Raw genomic sequence first — 16,912 nt, forward strand, 5'->3', positions numbered from 1 at the left:
GATCACAGAACCTTTATAGAAGTTTTAATAACTATATTTGCCATTATCCCTTTCCCACAAATTCTATGGTAATTCCAACACATTTAATAATTATTATAATGATGATAATAATAAAAACAACCACAACCACCAACATGAACCTTTGCTTGGCATCAAATGTTAACTCTATAAAGTAATTACTATTATTACCCTCATCTTACAGATACAAAACAAAAGATTAAAAAAGTTAAGTAAATTGTCTAAGATTGTGAAGTTAGTAAATGACAGAGGTGAGATTCAAACAAAGGAATTTGCGTCTACACTCAGTGCTTTTAATCCCTAAATTATATTATCTCCGTTAAAATAAGTGTAACGTTTTTAGGCGCTAAATTTAAAATAAGCGTATCCAGTTTTTAAAAAAAACATATATCTTACTCAGGTTATCAATGGAATGATAATTCATTTAAACATAAAGAAGTAGTATTTTTACTTAAAGTCTTCTCATCCAAAAACATGCTATTTTTCTATTTATTTGATTCTTGCTTTATATCCTTGAATAACTTTTTTTTTTGAGACAGGATCTCACTCTTTCGCCCAGGCTAGAGTGCAGTGAATCAATCACAGCTCATTGCAGCCTCAAATTCCTGGTCTCAAGAGATCCCCCCACCTCAGTCTCCCAAGTAGCTGAGACTATATGTGTGCACCACCATGCCCAGCTAATTTTGTGGTATTTTTGTAGAGACGGGGTTTCACCATGTTGCCCAGCCTGGTCTCAAACTCCTGGGCTCAGCCAATCACCCTGCCTCAGCCTTACAAAGTGCTGGGATTACAGGTGTAAGCCACTGCACCTGGCCTATAGTTTTCTTCATATAGCTTTTGTATCTTTATTGTTAATTTTTTTCTAGACATGTTATAGCTTTTGGTTGCCCTTATAAATGCAATATATTTTTCATTTCCAATTCTACTAAGCTATTGTCAGCAGTTAATTAATACAGAAAAATATTACTACTGTTAAAAATAAGATAAAATTAGTTCCCTTGGGTATTCTATGTATATACAATAATTAAAAATATATGATTTAGTATATTTATAGTCTGACATGTTTTACTATCCTTAAATCTAGTTTATTTCAAATTAAATACACTGCTTTTACCATTAAGTGTTTTCTATTATATTAAATTTAAGTTCAGTGGTCCTGAATTAGGTATACATTATAACTTTTGATTATTAGAGAATTTAATAATTTAGCTTGAATTCTCACTTAATTTGCATTTGGAGAAATACATAAAAATACCCAACTGTGTGTATTTTTATTAGAACACCATAAACTTAAATAAAAAATGTAAATACATCTGTATATATTAAATAATTTACATTTCAATAAAATAAAACAACCCAATAATCTTCTTTGCTTTAGTAATGAGATGAGTCAAATAACAGGATCACAAAGGAACTAAATACACATTTCAAAAATTTAAAGAAACTTTCTGAAGTTCTATTACTGATAAGTTTTAAAAGGTAATAGGATACTTGATTATTTTTTACATGACATATCATATATTTAAAAATGCTATACTTAAAAATAATATTTGTACATACAACTCTGAAATTTTATTACTAGATTGCCTTCAAAGATGCTGTTTATAAACAAACTCCCAGAAGTTGAAAGAAAAGATTGAACACCATATAGAAGACAATTTGGTGGAATGTCTTACAATGAGGAAGAAGCATATGTGCTTCAATGAGCTTACCTTTCTCACCATGCAGCTGACAAGCAACTCTCTGATTGCTTTAGCATTATGATACAACTTTGGATACAATAAAGGCTATATTATTGCTCTATCATTTGTCAAGCCGTATAGAAAATTTTGAGTCAATGGATGCCACCTGTAAGATATTTTCATTACCTGTTTATAAAGCAACTGCTCGTTTTCTCTGGCATAACAGAAAAGAACATCTGTAAGAATTTTTCTCACATTTTCTTGTTGGAAAAACTGCATTTCAGGAAACCTGGAAAAAGAAAATACAAGATCGAAACTGACTAACACAGTTTCAAGAATCACTCTCAAATTCTCATCTCGAAGACGTGCCAAGGGCTGCTTCAGGTTTTAGAACAAGCCTGTGTTTGCCATATAACTTATGCCTTTGGTGGGTACTGAAAAAGGAGTGAGGCAAGGGGAAATAATTACATCTCAGAGGTAAATTACATCCTTCAACATATTCACATTTCAAATTTTTTCGCATGCTTCATATACTTCATACACATGTGAATATGATAGCTTTTGAATTATATTCGACCTTCTGCAGATGGGGAGTTGCTTTGTTTTAGCCCATTGGTTTTTAGGATAAGAATGTGATTTTGTAAAAGTACTAATTTTTTTCAAAAAAGACTGTCAATCTTTTTCCTAAATGTAAAATATCGACACTTCAGTTATTATATATAACCACCCTATCAGCTTTTCATCTGATTAAAATATAGACTTCTAAATATTTCTTTGTAATGCAGTAAAACACCACAACTGCAAGAATCCAAAGAGAAAACCCACAGCAACACAATACACAACGAATGTATAAGGGCTGAGGGAATGTCATCTAGTAGTAGTAGTCAACTGTGTTTAATCACAGAGAGTTTGAACAATAATTTTCAGGAGAGGAGGAACATGGAACATCAGTGGAAAAGGTAATCAAAACAGAAAGAAAGATATGAAGGCACAGAAGGCAATGGGTATTTCAAGAGTGCAGCATAACATGGTAATTATTAATCAGAAGGAAAAGACAATTCCATGAAATACTGCCTGCTGGGAGCAGGACAGTGGGATAGAAGAAAAGGTGGAGCAAGGCTGGAAAGAACTTTGAATGCTGAATTTCCAACTATGGAAATACAGCATAGTAAATGTATATTTTTTAATAAGGGAGTGATAAAGAAAAGAGTATTTTAATTTAACTCTATGGAGGAATAAACCTGAAAGAGTAGCGTAGGAAGGACGTAAGAGTGCATTATAATAAAGTGAAATTTGAAAGTCCCAAACCCAAGTAGAAAAGCCTGTGTTCAAATTCATGTTGCATAATTTCTAGTTATGCAACCCTGAGTGAATGATTGCTTAACTGCCTCATCTATTAAGTAGGGATAACAATACTGATCTTGTAATCAAGATGCAATCATGTGAGAGCACCAAGAACAGTGCCTGACAAGTAGCAGATATTCAGGAATAAGAGGCCATTATTATAATAGTATTTAAATAATTATACTTTAGGTAATGAGATTGCAAATCAGGTGGCTTTGGAACTAAAAAATGAGAGAAAATGTGAGAGAGTAGACAGGAAGATGACCTAGAGCATGAAGGCATAGTGCATTATTGAAACAGAAAAATATTCCGTAATGAGTCTTTTAAGAGCAATAGTGGCTGTTTTATGTTTTACATCATATTATAATGGTTTACTGCCTCCCATTTCTGGAGACCTCAGCTATTTTATGCTTCACTCTGCTACTTTGTTGGTGCCTTGGACAATTATAACTTTCTAGTCCAAGCTAGGTTTTTGGTGAATTATGCTAGAAATCTGTGAAGCATCTTTTTTTCTGGTCCTAATTTTTTAAATAAATTAAGGCCCATTTTACATTCATCTGTTCATTTGACTTTTGCTTACAACTCCCTTTTGCAACTGCCCAGACAGGTTTGGGTTTTTTTTTTTTTTTTTTACCTTTTCTGTGGCAGCAAGGAAGCCTCTTTTTGGGGGGCCAGTAAACAACCTAAGGATCTGAGCAAGGTCGCTTCACATATTTGCATAAAGCTTAATGTGATGATCTCCCAGGCAGTCCCTATCCAGGCATCAGATTTCAAACAGGGGTGGCACAATTAACTTCTAAAGAAGAGAAAAATTAACCTGAAGAGTAAGTGTATGTCAGAGAAGCCAAAGAAACTGCAAAATGATGTCAAATGCACTGAAGTAGGCGAGAAACACAAAAACTTTTAAAATGTCATTTTGAAACAAAAGAAAGTTGCTAAAGCCCTTAAAAATCAAATATCCCAAATTAATCAGGATAAAGGATAGGTAAGTAGTTAATAAAATAACTTGGCATAGAGAAATATCTTGGGAAACTTAGCAATTAAAAATAGAATAATACTTTTGAGAGGTGAAATTTTCTCTCCTTCTCATTATATAACATAAATTTAACTCTGTCTTCGAGTAGGCTTTATTCCTAAAAATCTGGATCACCTGACTTAATAATTTTGCATGTCCCCTTCCTCACCTATTCTTTGGAAATTTTCTATGCACACTGGCACAACCAAATTCTGTGTAGCTATTACAATCTAAAATTGATTAGGAAAGAAAGTACCAAAAACTACTACATTAACTTTGTAAAGAGTATCCATAAACTATAAATAATTTAATACCTAAAAACTAAAAATGTAAAGTATACTTGTTAAGTCAACTTTAGGCTGAAGCTGCCTCCTTACATATTTTAAGTTCGGCCTAAAGGTACACATCCTGAACTATAACAAATGGAGGTGTAAACAGACCATAGCTTACACGTCTGCCAATCATCGACTTTTGGCCAATGAAATGTAGCCAACTGTTCAACCCATGTTCAAATAAGGCAAACACCAACCTGTAACCAGTCCAGCTGTTTCTGTACCTCACTTCTGTTATCTGCATGTCATTTTCCTTTTTCTGTCTATACATCTTCCAACATGTGGCTGTGCTGGCGTCTCTGAGCCTACTCTGACTCAGAAGGCTGCCCGATTCACAAATCGTTCATTGCTCAATTAAACTCCATTAAATTTAATTCGGCTGAAGTTTTTCTTTTAACACACTGTATACCAATTCCTGGTTTCATTTAAATGCATACCAACCACTTTCAAGATTAAAAACTACAGATCTAAAAGAATTCAATTGCAAGTAGTAATTTAAATTGCCTACTTTTAGCAAATACCAAATCAACTGAAAATATGTATTATGCAGACATAGCATATCTATGAAACAGCACACCAACTATGATTCTGCTCTACAATGCTGAAGTGCTAATTTGTGAAGTTTCATGGCACTCTCTTTGTTAGAAAACTGTAACTTGTTCTTTAAATGATGAAGAATCCATTGCATCAAATAAGTAAGGTAGGAAGATACAGAAAAGCTCTGAAAAAGAAGTAAAGTTTTCAAAACTATTTCAAAAGTTGGAAAAAGAACTGAAAATCAGAGTTTTGTGCTGAGTCTTTGGAGATTATCCAGTCCAACTCAGAGATTAACAGGCAAGTAAACAGAAGCACAGAGAAATAATACCTGTGCCAAGGTATCTGGGTAGTTAACAGAACAGCAGCACTTTCCAACTGCTTCCCTAATCAGTTATAAATTAATCTGAGAAATGCATTTAGGTAAAATTTCATGACTTTAGAGTTACACATAAGAACCTAGCTCTGAAGGTTGATGAATATACCTAGACGATAACATATTTCCTACAAAAAATACTTGATGGTCACAGTATCAGGAATCCAGAAGATGTTACATCTATAGGTACAAAAAATATGAGAGAAATGTACAGTGAGTAGCATTTCTAGGAATAGCAATAATCTGTTTTTGATGATATGTTGTAAGTTTCAAAATAGCTTCCTTACCACTCATTACACTTCTAGTTTTTATTTACCCCTTGCTAGATGGTGTGGATTCAGGCTAGGTAAAGTAATTTGAACATCGGTCTAACCCAAATATCACTGGAAAGGCAAATCTGTTTTTGAAACATAATTAAAAGCACAGAATACAAACCACACTAGATGCAACAATCATTCAGGTTTTGAAAAATAAACAATGATGCTACAGTTTCATGAAAATAGAGAGAGAAATTAAGAATTAAAACTGTAGAGGTTCATAATTTATTCAAACCAAAATATCTGGTAGGAAAATAAAACAGAAAGGAAAAAAATCACACTAAGTAGGAACTGGAAACAAATTTTATTATTAACAGAAAGTCTTTCTTTCTACATTTGTCCATAAAATAAAAATTGAGATGTAAAATAGGTGAGGGTGAAACTCTAAAAATAGAGATGAACAGCAAAGATTAAGTAGTCCATCATGGAATTTAGACTAAAATAGTCTTAAATCTTTACTTTAGGGTAAAAGTCATATTTCAGTTTAGACTCAATTGATCAGTATTTATAATATAGAAGTTTCTCTCTCAGATGTGTGAAGAAACTATATTTAAACAAATTTTACATAGTACAAATAACAACAAGAGCCATCACAAACATGTGGTGTGTAAGTTTTGTTTTCTATCTTGAAATAAACCAAAATTGGTAGGCAATATAGGTTTAATTACAAATTTTAAAAATCTTTCATTATGGAAAATTAAAACATTTATAAAGACAACAGTAAACTGAACCCCAATCTACCCATCAGCTAGCTTCATCACTAATCATTTCTTGTTTTACATATATTCCTCCCCAATATTGCATTATTTTGAAGCTAATCCCGACAACATTATATCTATAAATACTGCAATCTGTATCTCTAAAAGATAAGCACTCTTTAAAAACATAACCATAGGCCAGGTGAAGAGGCTCACACCTATAATCCCAGCACTTTGAAAGGTCAAGGCAGGAGGATCGCTTGAGCCCAGGAGTTTGAGATCAGCTTGGGCAACATAGTGAGACCCTGCCTTTACAAAAAAAAAAAAAGTAAAAGTAAATTAGCTGGGTATGATGGCACACACCTGTAGTCCCAGCTAATTGGGAAGCTGAGGTGGGAGGATCACTTGAGCCTCGGAGGTAGAGGCTGCAGTGGGCTGTACTTGTGTCGCTGTACTTCGGCCTAAGCAAGAGAGAGAGACCCTGTCTCAAAGAACAAAACAAACAAACAAAGAAATAAAAAAATCCCATAGTGCCATTGTAACACTACTAATAATAAAAATAATAATCTATTAATCAAATATCCAGTAAATGTTCAAATTTCTGTGACTGTCTAAAAATTCTTAACACTTTGTTCAAGAGCCAAGAAATATTTGTCAGTGCACTGCAGTTTGTTGATATATCTCTTAAGATTCCTTTAATCTATAGACTTGTCCTTCTTCTCTTTTTTATCTTGCAATGTATTTGTTAAAGAAACCAGATTTTTTATCCTGTAGAAGGTTCCCACATTCAGAATTTTACGTATTGTGCCTCCATTTTCTCATTTAACAATTCTCCTTTCCCCTGTATTTCCTACAAACTGGCAGTTAGATCTAGAGACTTTATCAGATTCAGGTTCACGTTTTCAACAAGATTCTTCTTGTCTCATCTATAGATGATATAATTTGAGAACATGTTTGCAAATTCTTTGATACTCCTCTCATAGAAAGATGAAAGAGTCTGACTCTCTTCCCTTTGAGTATGTGCTGGCCTTAGTGACCAGTTTCTCAAAAAATAAACGTGTCAAAAGCGGTGGTGGAACACAGCTTCTGTCTGGCTCTCTCTGGACACATTCTCAGAACCAGACCACCAAGCTGAGGAAGCCAAGCAGCCATATGAAAAGGCTGTCTCGGGTGTTTTCACCACAGCTCCAGAGGAGGTCTCAACTGAGAGCTAGCTTCAACAACCAGACAGGTGAGTGAGCAAACCTTCCGATGATTCCAGACCCTGGACTTCAAGCTACCCCAGCCAATGCCATGTGGAACAGAGATGAGCCATCCTACTGAGCCCTGCTCAAGTTGGAGATTCAACAACAAAATAAATTCTGTTGTTTTAAACTTGGGGTGATTTCAATGCAGTGATAAGCTGGTGTTGTGTACTTCCATCAGGAGGCACCTAACATTAATGTATCCCACTTTCTGTGATGCTACCAACTGTTAATGATCACTGCCTAAATCTATTAATTCATTAGAAGTCATAAAATGGTAAAACTATAATTCTATCATATTTTTTCTTTCTTTATTATCTAAGACATAGACATAATGAAAAAAAAAATCCTTCATCAGTATTTAGCTATCCTGAAGTACAATTCATATAATTTTTAAAAATCTTACTGATTTCTATTACATTTGGCTCATGGATACTTACTGCAGACATTTGATTATATAAAAACCTATACATGATGGAATGGCTACTAATTCTGTAACAAAAGTAGTTTATGACAACTAGAGTATCCTATTTGCCATTTGGATTTGGTCTCATATGACTGCAGTGTGTAGAAGTGAACTGAAAAGTGAGGGATGGAGAACAAATAAACCCCAACTTTGGAGCCACAGTAATCAGGAACCCAGGTGCCTGATAGTTAGTTGGAAAGACATTCAACAGGGCAATGGTCTGTCATAACACAGACAATAAAGGGAAGCCAGACAAACATCGGGGCTATCTGTAATGCAGGCAACAAAGAGACAAAAAGAATCTTTCCTAAGCAAGAAAAGGGTTAAGAAAAGAGTAAAATGATAAAGGTTTTGTCACCACATTATAGTACATAATTAGGTAATTAGAAGTATTAAAACAGACAAAGCATTGGGCCCAGATGAAATACTGAAGATGCAAGTATTCAATAAGATGCCCCAGGGGAAAAAGGAAAGCCCTTGGTGAGGGTTTATAATCATGCAATAGGACAAAGAAGCACAGAAGGACTTGAAGGAACAATAACTGTTGTTACGCCCATATTTCAAAAATAGAAAATCAAAACAAGCACTCATCCAAAATTTTTAAATGAGCTGATGAAAACTCCCTAGAATACTATTAACCACCAAAATAACTATAATACCTTACTGTGTTTATTGTTTTATTAAAGAAAAACTGAACAATCAAGCCAAGACTACAACAAGGAACAATTTGATATGGAATAAAAACAGACATACTGAAAGACACAATTCTTTTTCTTCCTGTGTTCCCTATTTTGGTTGGTAATTTCCATTCTCCCTATTCAACCAAACCTGTTTTCTCTTCTTTGCAGGCACATAGCTGGATTTAATTTCCCAGCTTCCTTTTCAGTTAGCTGTGGTCATGTGACTTGAGTGCTAGCTAATGGAATGAGAGTGGAAATTATGTGGGACCACGAAATACACTCCCCTAACTTCCCCACCGGCAGGCCTCTGTACACATTTCCCCTTCTAGGGGACAGAATGAAAAAGATCATGAGGAAGACCTTGAAAACTCCATTGGGATTGTGCTGCTCTTAAAACTATATCGCAAATTTTTTAATTCTCACATTTCCCTTCTGAGGTAATGGCATAAAAACGACATAGCTTCTACATGGCTCTTTTTCTTTCTTGGATCGCTTGATCTGAAGAAAGTATCTTCTGAAGGAGGACCCTAAAGCAGCACCTTAGAGAGATGCACATGGAGAGGAACCAAAGTGGATACTCCAGCCATAGTCAAGCCATCAAATGTTTGCAGCTCCAGTAACCACGTGACTGCAATCTCATGAAACACTCCTAAGCCAGAATCTCCCAGCTACACTGCTCCCAAACTCCTGATCCACAGCAACCATGACATAATAATTAATTGTTGTTCTAAGCCACTAATTTTGGTTGATTAATTACGTAGCAAAATATAATAGAGGTTTTGATATCTGAAACTGGGGTGCTGTTTCAAAAAAAAAAAAAAAACCTAAAATATGTGGTAGAAGTGCCTATGGGACTGGACAGAAGCCAGAAGGACCTTCGGGAGAGCATCAGTGAGAAATTAAGGCTGTGGGAAAAAGACTATTAGCAAAAGACAATCTGCAAAGAGGCTGCCAGTGAGGCCTTAAATGAAAGTGAGGAAAACATTACAGAAAAAAAATGGAGAAAAGGTTCCTTATTATGCAGTGACAGAAAGTCTGGCAATGTGATAGCCTCTAGTTATATGGAACATAGAAAATGAATCTAATAAACTGAGTGATCTAAGGAGATATCCAGGCAGAGTACTGAAAGTACTGTCTGGTTTATTTGTGTTACTTATAGTAGAATGAAAGAAGAGAAAAAACAAAAGGAACAACTGGTAAACATAAAGGTGCTAGAACTTTCTTGGTTTGAAAATAAAGCTTTTTCTGATTCCCAGCTTCTCAAGTCAGCAAATGATACCAACATTAACACACTGCTTCTGGGCAAAGATCAAATCTAGGACCAAGACAGGCAAGAACTAAAGATGAAATCAAAGGTGTGACTGTAAAAGCCTTTGTTAAGATCTCAGAAAGGTCTAAGATGATGCCACAGAGAACCCTTCAGTCAGACAAAAGGCCCTTAGATTTTTTATTATTTATTTTTTTAGTGATGTCATAAAATTGAATTTACTAAGTGATCAATGATAGTTACTGGTTATAATATTGTTGCAGAAAATAGGGTCCAGTCTTATGCTAACATCTTCTTTCTACATGATCCACTTGCTGTGTCATGTGACCCTTTTTAAAAAAATTATACTTTCAAGTTCCGGGAAACGTGTAGAATGTGCAGGTTTGTTACATTAGGTATACACATGCCATGGTGGTTTGCTGCACCCTTCAACCCATCATCTACATTAGGTTTCTCCTAACGCTATCCCTCCCCTAGCCCCCCAATCCCGCAACAGGCCCCAGTGTGTGATGTTCCCCTCCCTGTGTCCATGTGTTCTCATTGTTCAACTCCCACTTATGAATGAGAACATGTGGTGTTTGGTTTTCTGTTCCTGTGTTAGTCTGCTGAGAATGATGGTTTCCAGCTTCATCCATGTCCCTGCAAAGGACATGAACTCATCCTTTTTTATGGCTACATAGTATTCCATGGTGTATATGTGCCACACTTTCTTTATACAGTCTATCTTTGATGGGCATTTGGGTTGGTTCCAAGTCTTTGCTATTGTGAACAGTGCGGCAATAAACATACGTGTGCATGTGTCTTTATAGTAGAATGATTTATAATCCTTTGGGTATGTACTCAGTAATGGGATTGCTGCGTCAAATGGTATTTCTGGTTCTAGATCCTTGAGGAATCGCCACACTGTCTTCCACAATGGTTGAACTAATTTATTACACTCCCACCAAAAGCATTCCTATTTCTCCACATCCTCTCCAGCATCTGTTGTTTCCTGACTTTTTAATGATCGCCATTCTAACTGGTGTGAGATGGTATCTCATTGTGGTTTTGATTTGCATTTCTCTAATGACCAGTGATGATGAGGTTTTTTTTCATATGTTTGTCAGCCACATAAATGTCTTCCTTTGAGAAATGTCTGCTCATATCCTTCACCCAGTTTTTGATGGGGTTGTTTTTTTCTTGTAAATTAAAGTTCTTTGTAAATACCTGGGAGTACAACTTACAAGGGATGTGAAGGACCTCTTCAAGGAGAACTACAAACCACTGCTCAAGGAAATAAGACAGGACACAAACAAACGGAAAAACATTCCATACTCACGGATAGAAAGAATCAGTAGCATGAAAATGGCCATACTGCCCAAAGTAATTTATAGATTCAATGCTATTTCCATCAACCTACCATTGACTTTCTTCACAGAATTAGAAAAAACTACTTTAAATTTCATATGGAACCAAGAAAGAGCCCATATATTCATGACAATCCTAAGCAAAAAGAACAAAGCTGGAGGCATCATGCTACCTGACTTCAAACTATACTATAAGGCTACAGTAACCAAAACAGCATGGTACTGGTACCAAAATAGATATATAGAACGATGGAATAGAACAGAGGCCTGAGAAATAACACCACACATCTACAACCATCTGATCTTTGACAAACCCGACAAAAGCAAGCAACGGGGAAAGGACTCCCTATTTAGTAAATGGTGTTGGGGAAACTGGCTAGCTATATGCAGAAAACTGAGCCTGGACCCCTTCCTTACACCTTATACAAAAATTAACTCAAAATGGATTAAAGACTTAAACGTAAGACCCAAAACCATAAAAACCCTAGAAGAAAACCTAGGCAATACCATTCAGGACACAGGCATGGACAAAGACTTCATGACTAATACACCAAAAGCAATGGCAACAAAAGTCAAAACTGACAAATAGATCTAATGAAACTAAAGAGCTTCTGTACAGCAAAAGAAACTATCATCAGAGTGAACAGGCCTCACGGCTCCAGCAAGTAGAGATCAGGGATCTGCTAAACATCCTACAGTACACAAAACAACCTCTCAAAACAAAGAATTGGTCCAAAATGTTAATATTCAGAAGGTTGAGAAACACTACATTACAATATATAAACCCAGAAGGCAGAAACAGTATCTACTTATTTAGTCTCCACCACTTTTTGAATAAGATTTGAGATACTGATTCATTTATGTTTCTGTCCTATTTTGCTTCACAAAGTGCTTGTACACTGAAGGTATTTAAGAAACGTTTCTTGAAGAAGCATTAAATCTAGGCAAACAAGATTAACATAAATTATAGAGTAGTGGAAAAACAGAAGTCCCAGGTACCATTTCCATTTTGGCCTTAACAAGTTATATTTGTTTATTCATGTCATAGTCTTTCTGAGCTTCAACTTTTCACCTTTGCAAAATAAAAGGATTTTACTAGATGACTATTAATGACATAAATGCTTATAATGGGTGCCAAGTACTGGGAAATATGAAGATATAAAACATATAAACTGAAGAAAATCTAGGAGAAAAAAAACAGACATCTTACAGATAATTTTAAAAGAAGATAATTACAATAAAATATGCATTATATATTAAAGAAAAGAAAAGACAGTCTTTTATTTGAATCTTGAACTTCTAAAACAGTGGCTGACACAGTGATCTCTCAAGTAGTATTTGCTGAATGAACAAATATACCTACAAACCTTACAAACAACCAAACCTTTAAGGAAAATTAAGACGACGCAATCAGGCACTAGGGATATGAAGGCAAAGCAAAAGGAAAGCCTGAACGAGGTTCTGCTTTCTTTAATTTATGTTTTCAGTGAAGAAAAGAATGACATATAGCTTTCGTAGTTCATAAACAGGAGGTGAATACAGAATTTTTTAAAGTGAAAAAAAAGAAAGTAGTAATTTATTGTGATGACAATGAGTAGGACTCAGCCCAAGAGGACAGCAGAAAAATCTCCAAGAGGCTAATAAGGAAGGTGGAGTAAGAAATCACCATACAGTTGAGAAGATTAAGCAAAAACAAAAAGGAGGAGGGGCGGTTTGGGATGACAGGATATAAGGTGGGATAAGGCAGGTGTGGCTGCAGTTCAGGAGATGGGATCTGTCACTATCTAAGTAGAGGTCTTCATCTAAGGTTCTTTCTAGTTCTACAATGCCTGAGTCACTTAACAAGCCCTTTACCCCACTCCTCCACTCCTCCAAAAACATCTTTCTGTTCCTACCATAAAGGTAAAAAATTAGGAAAAAATATAAACGTAGGTAGATATACTGTATATGTACTTTCAGTGCCAGACGAAACTGTGTCACAAATGGAAATACAGACTCTATTTTGAAGTTTTTCATAATTAAGAAAAAAATTTAAAAAATAAATACAAAGCATTACCCCTGAAGTACCAAAGCTGCTTCAATTCTAAATCTGCTGAAATGTTCTAAAAAGACTGTGTTACACTACCAAACAGGCTGTGCCCACTGGGAATATTATTTTACTACTCACCAAACTTTACTTTTTAACCTTCTCATAATCATATAAATCTACAACTATAAATAGTCCTTAAAAATCTGGGCTCATTTAAAACAAGGAAAATCTGAAAAGCAAAAACTCTATTGGTCAGCAGTTCAGAGGGTACCCCTATAACTGTGCTGCCCCTATGTACTACTGCTCCTAAATTCCGAAGACTAGGAACACCAGGGTGCTAATGAAAGCACTGCAACTATATTTTCATTAAAATGCTGAAAAAAATTTTAAGTTTTTAAAAATCTCACAAATTAGAATAAATGTATGCTAAGAATTTGCATGCTTAAATGAAACAGAAATGGGAAAAATATACTTTAAAACAGTACAGGAGCAGTACAGGAAAAATACTAAATATACATATGCAATAGTAATTATTTTGTTTTTACCTTAAGTGTCAAATGAGGAAGGACTACAGGCCATTTGACAGAAGAATTATTTTTCATATTCCTGAAAATCTGTTTTCCCCCCTCTTTAATATTTAAGAAACACACACAGGTTGCCGACAACTCTTAGAGAGCGGCTTGTGTTGTAGTTTTCACTTTCTCGGCTGTGAACAAGTGCATATGTGAGGGCTGGTCGTGCATGCACAAGCATGTACTTTGCCTGCATTAAATAAAATCACAACACAACACCAAGTACATCCACTCATTCATGTGTGCCTGCAGTCCACCTCGAGGAGACTGAAAATATAAATACAAGCTGCTATTTTGGTGTGATCACAGGAATATGGCAGCTTGTATTTTTTTTTTCTCTTTAACATTTTAACACTGGGCAGATTGTCGGCATTAACACACACCAAAATCAATTCTGCTCTGAAATTGCTTGTAAAATCCTTCTTCCCAGAGGAATTTGTTTTTTATTTAAATAAAAAATGGGCTTGGAGGAAACTGTGTAGGAGATATCGACATTTAGGACATCTTAACTTTGTAAAGTGTGACATCAATGGACCAAATTACTGGGAGTATTTCTTTTTCAAAATAGGAACTGAGAAAGAGGATCTTTAAATTAAAAAAAAAAATCAATAAATTACTCAGTAAAATAACTTTTGAATATGCTTAACATAGAAAAAAATTCAAAACTAATCTAGTTTCCATCCACATACTACAATGTAACATAATAACTACATTTGACCAAAAATTCAGGTAAGATTTATTTACTGTAAAAATTCATGTCATTTTCTAAAGGAGAGAGAAAAGAAATAAAAGTAAATGTTTCACAGAGGCCATATCTAAAAGTTCAACATGAATAAAAAGCAAAATGCAGACATTTACATCATATATTACACAAAAATAAATAATGAATTATCATTCCAATTTTAGTATATGTGCTGCTGAGGCGAGCATAATAATGAATTATCTATACAGCACTATCCAAAGAACTTTCTGTAAGAATGGAAGTATCCTCTATAAGAGTTGTCCAATACAGTAGCCATTATCAGCTATAGCTACTGTGATGACTAAAATTTTTAATTTTATTTAATTTAAATTTATATTTAAACAGCCACATGTGCCTGGTATCTACCAAACAGTACAGCACATATCTATAATTTTTAAAAAATAATTTAAAGAATTTTTTTTTACTTCCCTACCTGCTCCTTTTCTCTTGCAAGCAATTATTAATGAATCCAGAAAATATCAAATAAGGTGCGTTTTAATTGAGGAGACAAAGTTTGCTTGCAAAATATCAAATTATAAGACTTAAAAAACTGAGAAGACAAAATTTGCTTAAATAGATTATGTTGGAAGTATGGCATACATATACACTATAAACAAAAGGAAACATTAAGATGAGAAAGTTACTTTTTTTTAAGACAGGATCTCACTCTTTCACCCAGGCTGGAGTGCACTGGCGTGACCACAGCTTACTGCAGTCTCAACCTCCTGGGATCAAGTGATCCCCCAACTGCAGCCTGCCCAGTAGAAGGGACTACAGGTGTGTGCCACCATGTCTGGCTAATTTCTGTGTTTTCTATGGAGACAGTTTTGCCATGTTGCCCAGGCTGGTCTCAAATTCCTGGGCTCAAGTGATCCTCCTGCCTTGGCCTCCCAGAGTGCTAGGATTAAAGGCATGAGCCAACACACCTGGCCCAAGAAAGCTGCATCTTTAAAAACTCACCATGGAGATACAAGTAAGAAAAAGAATAATTAAATTATGAATAAGCTACCTAAAATGTTAACTACGATAACTAGAAATACAAAAGATCAAATACTGAAGATGATAACAGCATATCAATAGGCAATCAGATAAACTTTTAAATATGGTCAAAGTTACAATTATAAAAGTCAGTTAAAGAAATTTAATCATTTAATTCAAGAGAGGGAAAACACATTTGAAGAAAAGATGAGACTATTTGGCAATAGCTTATAAATATGTTAATCTGCAAATGACGTTATAGATGCTGCATATATATTTTTAGAATAGACCTTGATAGACCAAATAACATACTTCTTTGGCATCTAATATGGAAATGATATTTTATCCTGAACTCATTATTTCCACCATTTTAAATAATACTGAATTTCATTTAATGTTACAGCTTTTGAAACATGGCAAAATTTGTTCAGAATAGACAATTCAAGTTCTAAATTAGAATGCTGTAAATGGAAATTCCTTGATTTACCTTTTGATTATCAGTTTTTTCAGTAATAAAAATGGGAATAGTAACAACCTCATTAGGTTAAGATAAAGAACAATTAATTGAAATGAATGCAAAACGCTTTGAGGCAAAAAAGGGTTAGTGACATAAAAGAGTATTAAAATTGGCTGAAGGGGAAGATAATATTTAATACAGTGACGTATCCAGATCAAATAAATTAAATAATGATGGCAGAATCACAGCTCATGCAATCAAATTATCTTGTTTAAACTCATACTAAAAAGTTGATAATAGTATTTTTTAAAGTGTGCTTATGTCTCTGAAAGTTTAAAGATGTTTGAGATAATTACTAAAATTGAACAACACTGATCATCAATGATAAGATTCACAATCAATGATCATTTATTAAGCATCAATTTGGTGATAAGCAGTGAGACAAAAACAAGACTAGGTCCATGCCTTCAAAGGGTTTACTACTAGGTATGAAAGATAAGATCTGGGCTAACACAAGAGCTCCTGTACATACTGCTTCTCTTAATGGCACCAATAATCCTGCATTGTAACTTTTTTTTTCCTGTTTTCTCTGTAAGCTTCTTAAGGGTCCATATCACATTTATCTTGGCATCTCTAGTGCCTGGTACACTAAGGAGATCAATATAAATGTATTGAATACACTGACAGATGGACCTAAATAAATATAAGACCAAACAAAATGAAATAATATTAAAAAGTTATTAAGAAAATTCTATAGAACACAGACTAGGCACAAATGATTTCCAATTGCCAAGACTGGAAAATGTTTCATAAAC

At 34.6% G+C, this 16,912-nt stretch overlaps 1 protein-coding gene across 7 annotated transcripts in view; it reads right to left on the reverse strand.

The window, feature by feature from the left end:
- Positions 1–16,912, reverse strand: part of TBC1D5 (TBC1 domain family member 5) — a 581,319-nt gene that overhangs the window by 220,652 nt on the left and 343,755 nt on the right. For all 7 annotated transcript variants that reach the window (XM_030816874.1, XM_030816879.1, XM_030816878.1 and 4 more), the window contains one exon: positions 1,887–1,989. In XM_030816874.1, coding sequence (XP_030672734.1) covers positions 1,887–1,989 — 103 coding nt within the window. The remainder of the gene's footprint in view (positions 1–1,886; positions 1,990–16,912) is intronic.

Source organism: Nomascus leucogenys, chromosome 8 (assembly GCF_006542625.1).
Source record: "Nomascus leucogenys isolate Asia chromosome 8, Asia_NLE_v1, whole genome shotgun sequence".
Lineage (NCBI taxonomy): Eukaryota > Metazoa > Chordata > Mammalia > Primates > Hylobatidae > Nomascus > Nomascus leucogenys.